The sequence below is a fragment of the Theobroma cacao genome, chromosome 1, assembly GCF_053813885.1.
Source record: "Theobroma cacao isolate CCN51 chromosome 1, ASM5381388v1, whole genome shotgun sequence".
NCBI classification, from domain to species: domain Eukaryota; kingdom Viridiplantae; phylum Streptophyta; class Magnoliopsida; order Malvales; family Malvaceae; genus Theobroma; species Theobroma cacao.
In genome coordinates this window covers 34496349-34515733 of record NC_142639.1, presented here as the reverse complement: position 1 = coordinate 34515733, position 19385 = coordinate 34496349, and the positions used below count along the sequence as shown (strand labels likewise).

General features: G+C 34.8%; 1 protein-coding gene and 1 long non-coding RNA gene across 10 annotated transcripts; both read left to right on the top strand.

The window, feature by feature from the left end:
* Positions 1–2520: 2520 nt before the first annotated feature.
* LOC18613277 (uncharacterized) lies at positions 2521–9122 on the top strand. 9 transcript variants are annotated; one of them, XR_016028327.1, is made up of 8 exons: positions 2521–2643; positions 3456–3608; positions 5590–6018; positions 6132–6204; positions 6296–6447; positions 7280–7380; positions 7570–7647; positions 8414–9122. It is a non-coding gene; the product is annotated as an uncharacterized LOC18613277 (long non-coding RNA). The 9 variants fall into 9 exon arrangements; XR_016028171.1 differs by adding an exon at positions 5009–5121 and having other exon boundaries at positions 5590–6204; XR_016028030.1 differs by having other exon boundaries at positions 5590–6204; positions 6296–6349.
* Positions 9123–11768: 2646 nt separating this feature from the next.
* On the top strand, positions 11769–15993 carry IDD12 (indeterminate(ID)-domain 12). The gene is made up of 3 exons (XM_007050417.3): positions 11769–12769; positions 12858–13254; positions 14890–15993. Exons 1-3 carry the CDS (start codon positions 12601–12603, stop codon positions 15638–15640), a joined length of 1317 nt encoding a protein of 438 aa, XP_007050479.3. The 5' UTR covers positions 11769–12600; the 3' UTR covers positions 15641–15993.
* The last annotated feature ends 3392 nt before the right edge of the window (positions 15994–19385 follow it).

The window sequence follows — 19385 nt, the reverse complement described above, 5'->3', positions numbered from 1 at the left end:
TGAGGACACACTGCTTGCAAGAATTCTTATGGGAGCGCAACTTCCATCACATTTGAATCATATTTTGAAATAATTATTTTATATAATAAATATACTTCTTTTTATTGTAATCACATAATATATACTTAAAGAAATGTAACTTGCAAAGTAAATAGAAAACATTCAAGATGGAAAAGTATTAAAAAATATCTACTTGATCTTGAGCTCAACTTAACACCAAATGGCGTCGAAATTCTTCTCAAATAATTTGATTTGCTTGTACTTTTGTCTTTAAAAACTCATAATATCAAAAAGTTTTTAAATTATTTATGAAAATTTGAATAAGTTTTTATATTTTTATTATTTAATTAAATCTCTATGCTTTTATTTTGAATTAAATAAGTTTTTATATTTTTATTTTGACTTAAATAAAACCTATGCTAATGATTGACATAGTCAAAATGTAATTAGTCAATTATTAATTATAAGAGTTTATTTGATTTAAAATAAAAGTATATGAACTTTATTGAGAGTCTGTTTAGTCTAACTTTTTTTAATTTAAAAGCTATTATAAAGTTCATATGAAAAATAATAATTTTTAAAATTATACTAAAATTGTTTGGTAAAATAAACTATATAAGTTTTAATTTTGGTTAAAATTGGTATAAAGAGTATTCATGTTATCTTCAATCATCCAATAAACCAAAACGAAACAAATCTGCTTCGAAAATGTTAAAGTCGAATAAATTCATAAAGAAACGAAACAACTTTCAAATTTGTGTAATAATAATAGTATTCGACTTTTTTGTGAAGAAGATAAAAAACCTTTAAATAATACCTAAGTACAACTTTAAATTTTATGTCTTCCTTTTTTTAAATTTTTTTTAAAACAAAAAAATCTTAAATTTTGCTATTTTGTTGTTAAGTTTTTTTTTATTATTATTATTTTTAGTGCTTATTTGGCCTGACTTTTTTTTTAACTTATTTACCTCTTAAAAGCAAAAGTCAGGCTAAACATAAATTTTGAAAAGCTCTTCAAAAAAAAAAAGTTTTTTTTAAACAAATAAAATTTTTAAAAAAAGAACTTTAGGAAAAACTCCTATGAAGAGCTTTTTCTTCTCTTTTTTTTTTAAATGCAAGATAATTTTTATTTTTATTTTAAAAATATCCTTATCTATTAAAAATAATTACAATATTACCTTCCTAAAAAAAAAATACCTTTTACGATAATTTTAATCAAAAGTATAACTTATAAAAAAAAACTTATAAAAAAAAATTCACCAAACAATTTCAACTTAATTATAAAAGCTATTATTTTTCATAAGAGTTTTATAATAGCTTTTAAACTAGAAAATAGCCAAGCTAAACAGACTCTTAGTAATCTTTTTAAAGAGAAGTAGAATAGATGAAGATTGCAATTTTACGTTGGAAAATGATGATTTGCAAAGAAAGAGAGAGAAGAGGGAGATTGATTGAAAGAGATGAGTATTTTTGAAAATCTTGCATATTTTTAAAAGAAGATAAGCTCTTTAGAGATTTTTTTTAAGTATCCGTTTGGTTTGACTTTTTTGCAGCTTAATTACTTCTTAAAAGCAGAAGTTACGTCAAGCAGAATTTTTGAGAAATTTTTTTAAAAATAGTTTTTTTAAAAAAGCAAAAATTAAAAAAAGAATTTAAAGTAAAACTCCAAGAGCTTTCTCTTTTCTTTTTTAAGAAACATGTCAATTTTTTAAGAAATACCCATCTCTATCTTTCTTTACGAAGATTATTAAAAAAAATAGAAAATTGAGCAACAGAATAACAAAATCTAAGATTTTGTTTGTTCTTATAAAGATTAAGAAAAAAGAAAATCCCAAATTTAAAGTTACACTTAGATATTATTTAAAAGTTTTCTCTTTTTTATACAAAAAAATCTAATACTATTATTGCTATACAAGTTTGAGAGTTGTTCTATATTTTTATGAATTTATTTGATTTTAATATTTGAAATAGTATACAAACTCGAAGTAAATTTGTTCGCTTTGATTTATTAAATGATTGAAAATGGTATGAATATTTTTTATGGTGATTTTAATCAAAAATAAAACTTATATAATTTATTTTACCAAACAGTTTATCAAACAATTTAAACTTAATTTAAAAATTATTATTTTTTATAAGAATTTCATAATAATTAAGGTTTTTTTTTTAAATTTATTCTTTAAAAATAAGTTATTTTTTTTTCAAGAGCTTCTCAAAAATTTTATTTGCCTTGATTTATTTTTTAAGTGATAGATAAGCTAAAAAAAATTCAGACTAAATAAAAACTCAACGTAATAAAAGAATACGGATTTATGTAAATTTTCTTAAATAATTTTGAGATTTATTTAACCATTATGTTAAAAAAAAAAAAACTCATAACGATCGGAAGGTGGTTCATGTTGGGGCCCAATGGTCCACTATACTACCAAGGCCCATGAAAAGTGGGCTTTGTTTGGACTTTCGAGGTCCAAAAACCCAAATAACAGAAACAAAAAACAACTGCCAAAATCTGGCATGGAATGCCAAATGCTATCCGGAAGAAGGGAAACATAATCCCTCTGGGAATTATATCATATACTTTTCTGCTTGTTCCCTCTTCAGGTATGCATAAAGCATTTCGAACAGGATTTCGCCCAATTTAGGGTGAGTAGTGCTCTCTTTTAGCTTTCCTGGTTCTTGTTCCTTTAACCTTTTATAGATTCATTTTTTGGGCAGTAAGAAACATGCTACACTCGTCGTAAATTCATGGTCTGGCGTCACATTGTGTAGAACTTCGGAATTAACGTCACTTTCAATAGTTGAAATCGTACTAATTTTGATTAGTTACTGTTGAATTAAGTCATTACGTGATATAATTTCATGAGGTCTTGATCGCGTATGTCTTTTACTCTAATGCTCAAATTCGAGCGTGCATTTGATCAGTTTTATTCTTTTTTTTATTTTCAATATCAGTCTCGGTGAATAATTTTAATTGCATTTGGCTATTAATGTGGCTTAAATTAGACACCTGTAGAGATGCTTAAAAAATGCAGAAATCATTTGTAGCTTGCTTGAAGTTTATTAATACAACTTAAACGATTGGTCATTTTGATATATGGCTACTACCATTGTCATTGGTTTTGCTTCACTCATGCAGGAACAGTTTGATTTCATTGGATTTTCATTTTCTAACTCTGTTTGGTTAATGCTTTTACCCTTTATTTTTTGCCATTTGCCTTTTGTTTGCTGCTATTCATTTTTTAAAAAAGTTTTTCACCTTTTGCTTTCTTTCATTTTTTGCAAAAAAGCAAAAAGAAAATAACAAAATCATCAACCAAACAGAGCCTAAATTATCTTATGTAGCATCCTGTTTCAGTTGCTGTTACTCTTAATAGACCACCATCCTTGGAGGTCGTAACTTGAATTTACCAAAGTTGTAAATCTGATGTGTATTTAATTTAAGTTTATAAATGCAGGACAATAACTGTTTGGACGATGTTAGATAAGAATCCTTCTTCTTAGGTACTTGTAGTGGAGGTTAATGTTTTATTGACATGTGGGGTACTGCCTTCTGAACGAATTGTGGGGCTTCAGTTGCAGGACCTATAGGAAATCCTGCAAGTTAAAAGGTAAACTGTTATTTCTTGCAACAAGTAATGTTTGGGCTTCTTCTCACATAAAATGATGGGAAATACTTCTGATTAGATTCTGGCATGCAACTTGCCAAACATGTAATCTTTCCTATATCTGGTAATCATTTATCAAATGCATAGGAAAGATAAAGAATAAAGAACACGGTTTTTCAATCTGTTCACATTCTTGTTAAACATGATCATGGCATAATTAAGTTAGGTCAATATTTAAATGATTCTAATCATGTCAATGACATTGACCTGACTAGTGTCTGTTTTATTTGTCGTACAATTTTAACAAGGGGGTGGCGATATGGCCGACATGATATAACAGATGCTTGAGATGTACGTTTCACTTGCTTTATAATAAGACATTGGCATATGGTGACAGAAATGGTGTTTAAGGATAGGATCCAGCCAATTGATTAGTCTTTATATCTTGCTATCTAATTAATTTTGTGGTTAGATTATGAAGGTAGAAAGCTGGTAACAGACTGAAGGTAATTGAACTTATACAAGTGTTGTAAGAAAAGAAGGTATTGAATGGATAAGAACATATTAATATAATTATTCTTATAATTTAGAAATGGATCGAGGTAGAATTTTAAATCTGAGACGATATGATGTTCCATAATAATCATAAAAGAAAAAAAGAGCATATGCCATTATTTTTGGAAAACAGCTTATGATGTTTGTTATTTGCTGGAAGAAAAATAATTATAGCTGAACTTTGTGTAAGCAATCAGAATGAGATGCTTTTAAGATATTAGTTGATTTCATTTTACAGAAGGCTGGTAATAAACTGATTGAGCTTCATTAACAAAGTTGTAGTAAAAGAAACTTTGGCCTAAGTTGATAATTGGTATATGCTCAAGAGAAATTTCAGGAAGGTAAACAGCTATAAGACAGTCGTGTTTAATGGTGTAGACTGTAGAATAAGGAACCAAAATCCAAAAATGAAGTGATGAGAAATTTGTCGATGCATGAGTGACTAGAAATAATTTGAAGTTGACTTTGCATTGGGAATGGTTGAACATATCAGTATAACTGACTAGATCTATGGAGTCATTTCATGGGATGGCCATGGATAACCGGAGCAAATGTTTGACAAGATATCTAGTTTTGGCTAAATAGCTTTAGGGGAAAGGGGAGGTCAAAAATGATGGGTGTGCAGAAAATAGAGGTTGGCAAAATGAATGACCATGTTAGTGCATGTGTGCGAATATGAATTGTTTTTCTTAGCCCAAACAGATATAAGAAGAAAATGTTAGAAGTTTTCTTTGACACGCTTCTCAATGGTACTTGTTTCTGTTGTATTTCATAGAATTTCAATTTTGCAAGTTTCACATTCAATGCATGTAGATATTTTCTTTCTATTTTTTTTTTCTGAAAAGCAGAATTTGTAGAGAGAAAAATAAAGATCAGAGAGAGGAAGGAGGCTTCACAGAAAAAGTACTCACATGCACACATTGGCTGTTCTTTGACCGTTTTGAGCATCAGATATGTGAAAGTTTGCAGATTGTATCCCTTTAATGTCTAAATTTTTTTTAATGGAAGTGGATTCCATACTTTAATTGTTTAATAACTACTTGGTTGAAACCCAAAACTGTCACACAAGAATAGTGCCTGACATTTCTTTAAAGAATCAACTAAACAATGCTGACAATTAAAGCTACTTCCACAATCCAACCTATGCAATAGTTGTTTATATTTGACGGTTATGCAAGGTTAATATTGCCTCACACTGATGCAAGTTGTTGACTTTTTCAGTAACGTAATAATAGTTCTTTTGCAACTTCTTGTTTAAGGTGTTGTTATTCTTTTAGCAAACTTCCCTGGAGATTCTTTTTATGGTCTACACAAAAGATATTATTGTATTCATCTATTTCTTTTTCTTTTTTGTTTTCTATGTATATGACTTGTTTCGTAGCACTTTCATTTACACTTTTTTAATCTTTTTCCTTTTTTGTTTCTCCAGAGTAGCCCTTAAAATGAAGAGGCTGGTATATCCATTAGGAGCATGTTTTGAATTAAATTGGTCAGTTAAAGATGTGGCAAAATTTCCTTGGCACATCGGAGTATTTGCTTCATGGCAACATCTGTCAAATGATGCTTCTCATTGCATGGACAAAATTTTGAAACCTTTTGATGGGTTTTGAGAGACAATTATGAATGGGACCTACTGCTGCTCCAAAATGCAAGCAAATAAACTTTATTCTTCTCATTAGCTTAATATTATCTAGAAGTGTCCAAAAATTTTGAAATAGATGATCAAAATTTTCAGTTGTTGTATATATCTGCTGGAGCATACGACTTGATTGAGAGTGATAATCTGTTTTATATTCATCTGTGCTAACATGAGGTCAGGTCTTGCCTTGGTTACAGTTTACCATTTTAACCATATCAGGTGCATGGAGTCTCCAAATTTTGTTCATTCTGTTCTTGTTGTGTTTGCATAGGACTTCCATGATCTTTGGCTCTTGCCTATTATTTTGGACTTATTATGGCAGAATCCTGCAGGAAAGATGATTTAGTATCTCCAGTTGAAGCAGGATGGATTACTCATCTATGAAGTTCTAAGTACTGTGAGCAGGTTAGTTGCCATTTTCCTAATTGTACTATAATTTGCTTACCTTCATTAGTGTTTTCGTCACTTTTTAGATGAAAAATACTTTTCATGTTAGGTATGCAAAGGGCTCTGTTCCAAGGTGCAATACACGGCATGTGATTTTTGTCTGGTGGGCTACCATCTAGCAACGCAATGTTTTTTATGTCCACAACTGTGCACCCAAGTTACATTGAAACTATAGGAGACACTAGGTCACAAGAGGCAAGAGTACGTTAGACAGCAAAGCAGAACTGTATGATAACATTAATCTTGAATTCTTGGCCATGACCTCACTAAGCAAGCATGTCACAAGCTCCAGTTGTTGAAGTTTGCAACTTCCTCTTATTTTTTCTTATGGGGTCTTCATTTATTTTGATATGGATCTGATGATGTTGTAGTTGCATGCTTATACCTAAATGTGCAAGTTGCATTATGGCATGGTAAAAATAAATATATGGTTTCACATGGTCCATTTTTATTTCATTTTGTGGAATCAACCACTGCAGAAAGATTAATTCTTCCAGTCTTATGGAGAAGTATAAGTAGAATAGTTCTAAACTCATTGGAAATTTTGGGTTGCAGGATAGTAAATATAAGTTAATTGAAGCCATTGAAATTGTGTTGATAGAGTCCCGCTCCCCCACTGTAGTAATTCTGCTACACTAGTTTGGCAGGTCAGCATGATGTATAAAGTTGTCCTGAGCTTGGTCTCTTGCCTTTATCGGCTTCCTTACAAGCATCTGAGTACCATTGTTCTGTAGAATGACCAGCATTTTGTTTCCTTGTTATCTTCTTCTAAGTAATTCAACATGTAATGACAGTAGAATTTGGTTATTGCTGGGGGCTCTTAAAACTGGTTTTAATTCTGTATGGAATAGCTCTCCATTTTTGTTCATGAATTATTCATAATGAATATTAACAGTTGCTTATCTAACAAACCCTGTTCCAAGTCCACAAAATCTATGATAAAGTAGATAAAATGAAGATTAAAATTTTAATTTTCTGATACTTTAGTTGCAGCTAGTTTGATTACCTCTAATTATTTTCTAATTTGTCATAGATATGGATGCAGAAGAGAAGTTCATCTTGTATTCATGCTAACTCATCGGCAATGCAAGAGCAGCACAGTGGATGGAGGGGACAGAAAGGAGACAAAACTTGGTAATCATGTGATCATTATTATTGCCATAATAATGCTCTTGATCCGTGGTCCTACTTCTGCTCTCCTCTTTTTCTCTTCTCATCCGTGACTCTCAGTCACCCAACATAACATTATTCAGCACAATGATTAAAATGGTATTTAGGTTCTCTTCCTTCACAGTGATTCTTTTTTGGTGCCAAATTTCACAGATAATGAGTTTGACCCCAACGCAAAAAAGAAATGGGGAAATTCTCTAATTTCATGGTCAAGACAAACAAGCCATCATCGTAAGTCCAATCACGAGATCATTCTTATTTTTTTTTTCTTCTTATTTTGTTAATTTGATCTTTCTAGTGGGCTGGTCACAAGGATTATAGTGTAAGTGTTATCTAGGACCCATCCACGTCCTTGGCTCTATGCCTTTCTAATTACTATGAGGGATTTCTATTATTTTATACCAAACCAAAGTTTGTAAGGAGTTGAGAGAGGTGATAGGAGGTTGGGGTCGGTTGAGGAGGAGGCAAATCATCCCCTTTAATTGGATTTCTTAAAGTGATTCTCGATCTTTAGGACAAATCATTTCAATTTATACCCCCCCGTAGGTAGGAGATTTTTAAATTTGTATCATACTCTTAAAAGTGTATACATATCAAATCAACTAAAACATTCTAAGATGCAAATGGGCATTGTTAATCACATTCATCTACTTCATTTTTCTAGCCATGATAGCACTAGCTTCGTTTATGCTTCTGAGTGGTTAGGTTGTAGTGAGTGAATGGATTAAGATGAGGCATTTTAGATACCTGTAGCCTCCACTCTCAATCTCAGAATCATGCCCTTGGGCCCAAAAAATAAAGAAAGGAAGAAACCTGTAAGTAGATATTGTATGCATGTCTATCCACTTATTTATCTAAATATATCTATTTAGGTATGTATTCAATGATACTTTCAATTTTTCACACAATAGAGAATTGAAAATGAGATGAGAGGAAAAGTGGGAGTAAGAAATGTAAAAATCTGTTTCCATGAGCGTGTCTATCTTTCTGCTGGCAGGGCTTTTATCTGTAAATGTTGCTTTACCTTTCTCATGGAGGCACGTGACTGGAACACGTGGATCGAGGTTGGGGTCCAACCATCCAAGTCAGCGCTCGCGACTGGCAACAACAACTGTGAAAATCTATTTATTTATTTTTCGAAGAAAAGAAAGCCTCTCTCTTTAGCTTTCTCGTGAGGTCATGACTAATGAATCATGATCCTTAACGTGGGCCCTATCCGATTGTTGTAATGTTATCGGCACCACCTTCGTACCATATGCACAGGCCCTTCCTGGTGTGCCGGGCTCAAGGTCCCTAAGGCCTGGACTGGGTTGAGCTTTGTTCTGGCCCATGATCACCGCATTTCGGAAGCCTAGTAGAATGGGGGTAGTAGTTGTTGACAGACCTTCAACTATTGTATCATCAAACAGCTGATATTCACCCCAAGACTTTGTACTTAACCTAATCCAAAAGATTGAGGAATGTATAACAACGATCAGGAATCAGGTAATCGCGACACTCGCAATTATCCTTAAAAACTTATCCGACCTCTGAACATATCCATGGCACCGATTTGGCTACATGCACTTTACTTATGGGTGAAAGCAGGTGCCATCAATGATGTTGCTAGACATAGTAAGCATAGAACCAAGCTAGAGATGGAAATGAAGTTTGACTGGTCATAGCAAGGGTACTGCAATTCAGAATGGGAGGATTGGGTTTTTATTTTTTTCTACATATATATATATATATATATATATATATATATAAAGAATTTTTAATTTTCATATCTAACATTCTTATTTTAGTATTTCGTTCAACACATGTCTAAAACGCACCATTATCCCCTACGGGTAACAATGTTTGAGCTTATTAGATAGTCAAATGAATAGCTGCTTTTAGGGTACAGAATCTTGATGAGATAAGAGGACACAGGAGAAAATGATAACAAAATTTCCTGGAAGACATAGAAAAAGACCCAAAATTTTGGTCCACCACTGCAAAAATACTTTTTTTGTGCCCTTGCGGGGCAAGAGAGCCAAAACTGCATGCGAGAATCTGGTAATAGAAGAACCCGTGAAGAAGGGCATGGGCCCGCTTGGGAGGGTTTTGCTAGTCTTTCCCAATCCCCCCCCCACCCACCCCCCTCTCTCTCTCTCTCTCTCTCTCTGTGCATGCAAAGCAGAGGGGAAAAAATTGAAAAAAATAAAAAAGAAGAAGAAGAATAAAGAATATCATAGTCTTGTAGTAAAATCAGAATCAGAAATTGCATTGGCAAGTGAAAGACTATAATTAGATGGCTATCATAACTCTGCATGAGTACTTGAATATCTCGAAAAGGTAAAATAGCTTATTTGTTGGTTGGGATTGGCCAATGGCCATGAGCATGTGCACATCCCAAATTGGTGGGATCTTTTGCTCTTGAGACCAAACACAAACTTTGAGTTAGTCTAATTGGTTTGTTACTGGGCGTTAATGTTTTTAGGTACTTGTAGTCAAGACTTAGAATCGACTCTTACATTCAATAAAGTTAGGTTGCAAAAGACTACCAGACTAATATTAGATCAGTGACTACCCTAGCTATTGAACTTTGTATTCTACCAGTTTGAAGATTTTGTACGAGTCACCCAAATGGGGCTTCCATTTGTCTTTCTCTCTCTCTCTCTCTCTCTCTATATATATATATCTCTTCCTTCTTGTCCAATTCCCAGTCACAAAAGCTCATATTTTGAGTAACTTATTGTCCCAACTAACCTTTCTTTCCCCATTTTTTTTTTACTTTTTCCGTGTATTGTTTTAAATAGGACACCTGGACAGGAAAAAATCATATCCAGATAGTATGCATGTTTATACCTTTCGAATTAAACTAAGTCGTATTAGGGTAAAACCAGAGATCATGTTTCACTTGACTGATTTATTAAATTTATCCTTGTTTAAGTTTTTGATCTGGGAGGAATCCTTTGTTCCACAGTTTAAAGACTTAAAAATCATGGGAGGTAGTGTTTTTATGTGAACAAGCCACATTAATGAGAGAGGTAGAGGTAGATACAGTTTAGGTAAGTGGTGGTAATACACGCCAAGCAACAGAAAAAACTTTCTGGCCTTAAAGGTGAATCAAGGAAGCATAAATCTCATCTTAACCAAAAAGAAAAGGAGCATGAATCTCACTCAAAAGCCAAATGATTCAATTGATTTTGGATCAGAAGAACCCCATCACACATAGGATTCCAAAGTACTTTCAAGAACAACTACGACAACAACATTAGGAGATCATTTGTTCTCCCGAAGGATCTCTCCAAATGCAAAAATGGGTCCTATCTCTTACGCACAGTCTATTATGATAATGGGGATTAATTGTGTTATTGCATGGTTTTGCTGCCTGCCTGGCCCTTGTGCCCTCTGCCTCATCACCAGCCGTTAGGACTAAAGAGCTGCCATGCTTAGCCCACGCATGCCCTCTAAAGAAAAGCGAATCCCCCTTATATGTTAACGCGCAATTACTCTTATACCCATTAATGCCAGAAAAATGGCCTAGAGGTCACCAGATTTGGACAAACGAAGGGGATAGAATGGTCAATTTGACGCTATCTCCCTATGCTTTACGTTTGGGTTTGGAATAAATAAAGTTAAATAAAGAAAGGGAGAAAAAGAAGAGAGGCCTTCCAAATTCCCCTTGGTGGGGTTTGCTTGGGCAACTTTCACTACACACTAGGATGTGAGAGAATAATAACAAAAGAAAGAGAGACAGAAAGGGGATAAAAATCGTCAAACACATATATGTAGTGGAATGTATAGAGATATTCATTAAGATTCCACAAATCCAACCCAAAATTTGATTGATAATTCTTGTGAATTAATTTGTGGCCTTGATGCAAGAAGGAGATGCCTAAGGGATAAAAGAAAATAATCTAAAGCTTAACATGTAGTGTAAGCCAAAAACATTGACAGATTGTTGGACAAGTAATTAAAACCATTTCTCAAATGATGTAAAAGAACATATTAGTTTGCTTTTACATTTATCATTCAATCAAGCTTCTAATAATGTCTGGTTTACCAGCTGAGAGTCAATCAATTGATCAATAGTGTTAGTTGTGGGGTATTAGAAAAGGTTGAGACTTAAGAGAAGGGCCATCTCTACTCTCTACCCCTTTGCCTTTACCACCCCAAAAGCCTTTTTAGGCTTCTCAATCTTCTAAGTGATCTTGTGGTAAGCAAAGCAATCCCTACTTTTAATACATCATTCCATTCAATTCAATCCCCTTTTAGGGTTTGGGTGTTTTATAACAGGAACAAAGGAAAAGACAGAAAGTGCCAACGTCAAGTTCAAAGGATAAATTATTATTAAAATAATAATTGAGAGAAAATTTTTTTTCTGAATCAAGTGGGCTGGGATACTTCCTAGTCCTTGCTTGAGCTGCCCCCTCTCTCTTCCCTCTGTAGAATTCTTAGCTTTTTTTTGGGTTTCTTAGCCTTTTTTTTTTTCTCACCTGGACTTTACATTTTTATTTTAATCTCTTTTTTTGTCTAATTTACCACTTAGTCTGCCACTGTAATCATCACCTTCTGTACTCTGTTATCTACAGGACCCTGCTACTGAAACTTTCTCTCTACTCTCTCTCTCTCTCTCTCTCTCTTCTCTCAGTCTATCTGTGTATATCTTTATATACACATAAATGGATAGAAAGGAGAGGGTTATTGGGTAGTGGAGAGGTTTAGAGAAAAAACCATCTTATTGTCTGTATTTTCCTCAATGTTTTGATTGCATGGGAGAGCTTCTCCGCTCTTGATGTTTTCTAAGAGAGATAGATAGGAAAGAGATATATCTGAATTGCGTTGCAGAGTTGTTCAGACAAGGAATCCATGGCTAGATAGTGACTTGGAGAATAACCCATCATCATCATCTCTTCACGAGATTTTGCTTTTGCCACCCAATGAATGATGCCTTTCTGTATCTACATGTCACCGCGCTCTCACCTGTTTAGTAACAAAGCTGTGTTTTAGTTGTGTCCAAAGCTTGGATTCTCTATTTCTGGGCTACCCTTTGCTGCTGTCTTTCTTGTTATTTCTTCAAAAGGTGCAAAGTGGTCACTCTTGAACAAGAGCTAATAAGTGGAAAAAGATATCAAACAAACGAGGAGAGAGATCAGACTATTCCTCTGGGGTTTTCTCTTGTTTTTCTTTCTTGGAGTTTTCTTCTTCACAGGCATGTTTCCTGCCGCTATGTCCAATTCTACTTCTTTGTCGGAGGAAGCTAGTGTTTCTTCTGGTACAAGAGTTCAAGACTTTGGTGGCTTAAATCCTATTGTTTCAACCGTTTCTCCTCAGACTCAGCCACAAAAAGTTAAGAAGAAAAGAAGCCTCCCTGGAAACCCAGGTAAGACTTTCTTCTATCTCTTACAAAATTTTTTGTTAGATTAGTTTAGGTTTCATTTTTTGGTCTTAACTGTTTGGTGCTGTTACAGACCCAGATGCTGAAGTGATTGCTTTATCTCCAAAGACGCTATTGGCTACCAACAGATTTGTTTGTGAGATCTGTAACAAAGGTTTCCAGAGAGATCAGAACCTCCAGCTTCACAGAAGAGGCCATAACCTTCCATGGAAGCTGAAGCAAAGAAACAGTAAAGAGATAAAAAAAAGAGCCTATGTTTGCCCTGAGCCTACATGTGTCCACCACCATCCTTCAAGGGCTTTAGGTGATCTTACTGGCATCAAGAAACACTATTGCAGAAAACATGGAGAGAAAAAGTGGAAGTGTGAGAAATGCTCAAAGATCTATGCTGTTCAATCAGATTGGAAGGCTCACTCTAAGACCTGTGGAACAAGAGAATACAGATGTGATTGTGGAACCCTTTTCTCAAGGTAAATGTTTTATCCTTTCTTTTTCTCCTAAAAGAAAACAAATAATTGAGATGTTTGATCTCTTTGATCTTTCTAGCTTTCTGTTTTGTCACAAGTTTCCAACCTTCCCTTCTTTATAAACTTTGATGTTTCTTTTCTTTGCTATTCATCACTTTGGACGCTAATGGGATTCATAGAACTCTTGGTCTTTAGTTTAAAGTGGGAAGTCTTTGTGTCTGTAGGGCCGTTTTTGTTTTTGTTTAGTGGGTGTTTTTGTTTCTTTAGCTGTTCTCTTACACAAGAGTGGTAAGCTATGGATGGAATATACCTGGAACTTAAATGCAGTGGCAGGTTTCGTTTCGTCGAAGTGGACACCATTAATACAAGTGTCTGTTACTGGGGACCTTGCGAGAGAAACTGAAACTGAGAGCAATACCTCCGAAATCTGATACCTGCCATGTTCATATGTGAAAAGAACAAAAAAATGATGGTAAAAAGAAAAGGAACAGTCATCATAATCTGTAGTATTTTATCGTATTGTTCATGAATCATGATTCAATAGCTATTAGACTCGACTCGTTTCTCTTGTCTTGCATTAATATTATGCCAGAGTTCTTGACTTTTTCCCTCTTTCTCGTATTCTCCTTTACTCCTCTAGCTAGGATGAGGATCTGAGTTTTTTCTTTCAAAGTGTATTAATGATAACGATAAATCAGGAATACTACACGTTTTCTTCAATATTTTAGTCTGATAAACATGGTTTAATATCATGCCAAATTCATGCAAGGGCCTGAGTTGCTCTTTTTCCTGTGTTTTCCCCTTCGGTACATTGTAATGGAGTGGAGTGCAGTCTTAAAAACAATGATGGATATCCAAGAAAAAGCGAAAGCTAGTTTAATTATTGCTTTTGGGGTTTCATTGTTGAGAAATCCGTGACAAAATTTTCATGTAGCATTAGCCATTATTAACTTGCAGAGAAAACTGAAACTCTGAAACTTTCATCATGATGTTAAACTGATAAATCTGCAAAAAAATCTGCGGCCGATTTGTTTTCTTTTTCCCCCTCCATCATTTAGATTCATGTTTCAATTGCATATCTTTGTTACATGCATGAGCTCTATTTTCAATAGAACACTATCCATCATAGACAATTTACCAATTTCTTGAAAATTTGAGCCCCTACCTATCTTTGCATGCATACACATCAGTTAACTGTCATGCATCTCTCTCTCTCTCTCTCTCTCTCTCTCTCTGTCCCCTCTACATTTGACCAAACAAAGATAAGTTTCTCCTTTGTGTTCTGTAAACTTACGACAGCAAGTCTATCCAATGCTCATGCACGATCCTAGGCTAGCTTATACCCTTTTTCTTTCTTTAATTGTTTTAATCTCAACAGATTAATAGCCGTTTCCTTTCTTCATGCAAAGGCTGCTGCAATATTATGATATTAATTTCCTTTTCTATTCCAGACACAAGAACATGCTGTATGCATGATTCACTTTCCCTACGTTTAAGCAGTTACTATATAACATTCCAAACCCCTTAATCAGTCCACAATTCTGGAAGTAAACACAACTGTTTCATTCATTTCCTCTTCATTGTTTGCTAATGCAATTAACTATGACTTTGTAAACTTTCTTGTGAAACCTGCTGCAGGAAGGACAGCTTCATAACTCACAGAGCATTTTGCGATGCATTAGCTGAAGAAAGTGCAAGGCTCTCAGCCAACCAACTAGCCTCCGCTGCCACAATTCCAGCTCTCCATCATTTGCCATCCCAAACCAACCCCAACCCATCTTCTCTTTTCCCTTTCCAAACCCACATCTCCCACAACCCATGGGACTCTACTCCAACCCCTAACCCTAACCCTAATAACCCACTTCATGTCAAGCCCGAGTCTCACCATTTCTCACCATTCTACCAAGAGCCGCCGCCGCCTCCACCCAAGGCCCTCATCACCACACCCTTCCAAAACCTCCACGTCAGCAACAACCCTTCCTCCAATGCTGCCACGTCGGCCATTCCTCACTTGTCAGCCACTGCACTCCTTCAAAAAGCTGCCACCGTTGGTGCAACCGCCACGCAGATAAACAACAACAACAACATGGCGAGTCATGTCTCCCCAGATTTCATGGGTTTCGCAGCTGGAAACCTTGTCACGTGGCACAAGAGTAACGACCGTTTCACCAGGGACTTTCTAGGTTTGACTGGAGACCATCAACACCCCCATCACCATCACTACCATGGAGGTGGCAATGGGAATGTTAACATTAGCATGAACGTGAGGGATGTGCTAACGTACGCCGGGGGAGTGGAGTTGCAGCACCTTGAGAGAAACCACTCGCTGTTGAAGCCCCAAGGTTTTGGATTCGCTGAGCCTGCCTCGGAAACATGGGGTGATTGTTGAAGGAAAAAAAAAAAACCAAAGATATTGATAAAACCAGTGGAAAAAAAAAAGGGTCAAATAATAATTTAGAGATAGCCCTTTTTACAATGATAGAAGTGCCCTTCTCTATCTTAGCAAAAAAGAAAGAAAATGATGGAAGAAAACAAAGAAGAGAGGAAGAAGGGCCATGACATAAGCCATAGAGTAGCCACCCTCCCCTCTTCACCAAAAAAATTTTGTAATTTGTGTTTAAATCTCCAAAAAAAGTTTAGTACTTTATAATTTGCATTTTGTTTGATCCTTGGACTGGTCTTGAATGGTAGGAAACTTGTTCATCATGAGAGATTTCCTAAGAATTTTCGGTTTTGTACGCATTTTCTTCTTCATCTTTCCCAGAAAAATAAATTATTGCTAGCTAGGTGTGTGAATGGTGGAAGGTAGTTGCATTATTGTATTTTTGAAGAGGAAAAAATGTCACATGCAAACCATATACGTAAGTACCTGTCAAATTTTCCTTTGGGGGTAATGTCCTATCTTTTTCATGACAGCTATATAACATGGATTACAATTTACAAATTGGGGAGAAGTTAGGCTAAAAAAATGAATTTTCTTTCTTTTATTATATTTTATTTGTAATTTTACCATCTTTTTCTTTCACAATTAAGTTACATTGTCTTGACTAGCTAAATGAGGTCGACTTCTTGAAAGAATATTCCAAGTGGAGAAAAGGACAAATGGTTATGAATTACCATCAAGAAGTGTCAAGTGTGTCTTTTACTATAAACAGAAAAAATTGAATGAATCTTGAAAATTCATTTCTTTGTTCAGTCTTCCTCCCCTACGCTCTCCTTCTAACAGTATCTTTATACAGTTAACCCTTAGTTGACCGTTCCTTTACAATATCTTTGACATTTTGAGATAAAGATCGGTTAATCCCCTTCAGCCATGGAGCCCTAGGTTCCAGATTTCTTTGTAAGTATGCATGAGGGGTCCAATTGATATGATTAGTTCCTAACATAATTGCACTTTCTATTCATGCCTTGACATGATCGGTGTTGTGGAAATCAAGTCCAAACTTCATTAATTTCCAAGAACATGGCTATGGAATTTAAATAGAAACCAGAAGTTAAGAAATGGAAGTACAACTCTTTATTCCTTATTAATTCATGAAAATAAAGTTAGGGGTTTGAATTGTTAATAAGAAGGAAGGAAGGAAGACATCTTATTGTAGATTCTTTCTTTAAAAAGAATGGATGGTTATAATTTATGAGCAATCTTTTCTATATATATTTCCATCCAATATATGTAAGTGTGCTTCCTCCACTCATCATAAATTTTCAAAATCCAAATAAAGTGGAAAGCAAGTATTAGAATCCAATACCACTAATATTCTTCTCTTTGAGCAAGTGAAGGACTGGAATTTACAGGCATGATATTTGAAAAGCATTGTATCTACCGCTGAGGGAGAAAATTTGAGAAAGGGAAAGAAAGGATAAAAAGATAAAGAAAGGAGAGAATATTCATCAGCCATTCAGTCTTGCATGTGAGTATTCTCCTCTCAATGATGATGACCCTACACGTTTCCATGGAATACCATGCTTGTCATGCATGCATTAGATTTACGCTTATACCCTTGGCTTAGTACTAGACTCGGGAAAAGAGACAGTATATTGTGGGGGGAATAAAATAGCAGAGGTAATTAAGCCACAGCAGCAGTGGTGAGGAGGGAGATGAGGTCAGCATGTCGGTGGAGGGCCACACCTTGTAGTCCTGGGATGACGAACGTGCCCTTCCGGTTCCAGCTGCCAACCTAGTTGACACTGATAGCCCACATGTTTTTATCATATCATCGACGCATGAATCAACCCACAAGCATCCATCTTCCTCGGATGCTAATTGCTAGGGCTTCCTTCTGAAATGGATACTGTCTCTATAACTATATACCCAAGGAAAACCATAGCCTTCATTGAATATTTCCTCATCAGTGACTATATCTTTTGATTTGTGATTATTATATATGAATAAATCTAATTGATTTATTATCAATGGTAACATCAAGTGCTAATACGAATATATTGTCATAAACAAATCCGTTACAGACTCAGATTGACATTATTATTATACCTTAATATTGACATCCATAAAAAAAAAAATCTCAAAAAACACCCAAAAAATCTTACATAAAATCATCATTAAATTATAAGTATTGTTTATTATTTATATATATACTCAACATGAATCACAAGTAACAAGAAATTTGAATGTTTTGAGGTGCCCGTGATGCTGAGGATTATTGCATACAAGTAATTAATATAGGTTTTCCACATTGCGGTCTACGCGCCTTTTCCATCCTAAGGTGGTCAAATGATCATTTAGCTTCACAAGCATGCATGGAACCATGTGTCTACCACTGGTCAAGGAACGTAATTATAAAAGCTACATAAATAACACTATTCTAATTTCAAGTCCTAACATGATATCTCACCTATTTGAAGTTTCTGTATAGTTTACCATTTCATTCTTTGAGAGAAAGGGTTTCTCTCAACGAAAACTCTATAATCAAACCTGGCCTTGTGATCTTTTCGGATAGAGAAATTAATGCTTGAGCTGAAGTAAGTTACAATCGGTTAGAGATACACTAAAGTAAAACAAAGATTGTATAAGGCAAGAGGGCATGTCGTTTTGTGGAAATTGCATATGGAAATTAGGTCCAAAGAGTTGCAAATGTAGGTCCAATGAGAGAGCAACCTCTTGAGAAAAAAGAGAGAGCCTAAAAGGAGTCGTCCAGGGAAAAAAACCAACATAAACAAAATGCTGCTCGATCGCTATTATAGATCATTATCGAATCTATTGACTAACACAAGTTAAATTGAAACCCGATAGAGGAAACACTTGGTAATTTCTAATTTGAACATCATTGACAGCAAGACCAGACCATATGATGATACATATGTGCTAGTTTCTTTTCACAAATTCAATCACATCACTTGTTTTTTTCTTTCCTCCTCAGTCCTCACACTTGGAATTCCAATTAAAGATGGATGCGTAATCAATTTCCAAGAAATTTTTTTTCCAATCACTTTCTTTTGGGATACTAAGAAAGAAATTGGATTATATATACCAAAGAAATTATGTAGCCTTTTCTAAAGAGAGGAGGGGGTGGGGGAGGGGCCGTAAAACCTGTTTTAAGCGTGAGTGAAAAGGTTTACTAAGTTGATGGTGTATGTGAAAATGTGCTGGTGTGTTGGTGGTCCGGGCCATAGTGGTACTCAACCAAAAGGGCAAAAAAAAAAAAAGAAAAAGAAGAGGAAATAAAAGAGAAAAAAAAATGTCAACGTTTATGAAAAAGATGCTGGATAGAACTTTGAAAGTTTAAATCAACAATTGAGTCTTCTTTTTGGTTGATGACCCTTTATCAATTTCTGTGCACGTCCCCATATCACAGCCTTTGGTTGGCAACTTAACTTACAATTACGTCCAAATTATACACAGGCCGCTACTTCCCTGCCTTGATTGAATGACCCACCAATCCATTCCATTGCATCTGATTGTTTGGGGTCTTACTTTTGCAACCTGCTGTGTCTCCATGCAAAATTATTTACCATGGGATCGAGGGGTAAGCGTGAAATTAGACCCGTAAACACTTAATACACCAACTCGGGTAAAAGAGAGTAGCTCAACTCTGCTTAGTAACAAATGGTTTATGTGTCAATTGTTAGGAGATCAATCGAATACCACCTTACTCTTTAACGACTCTTTAACCAGA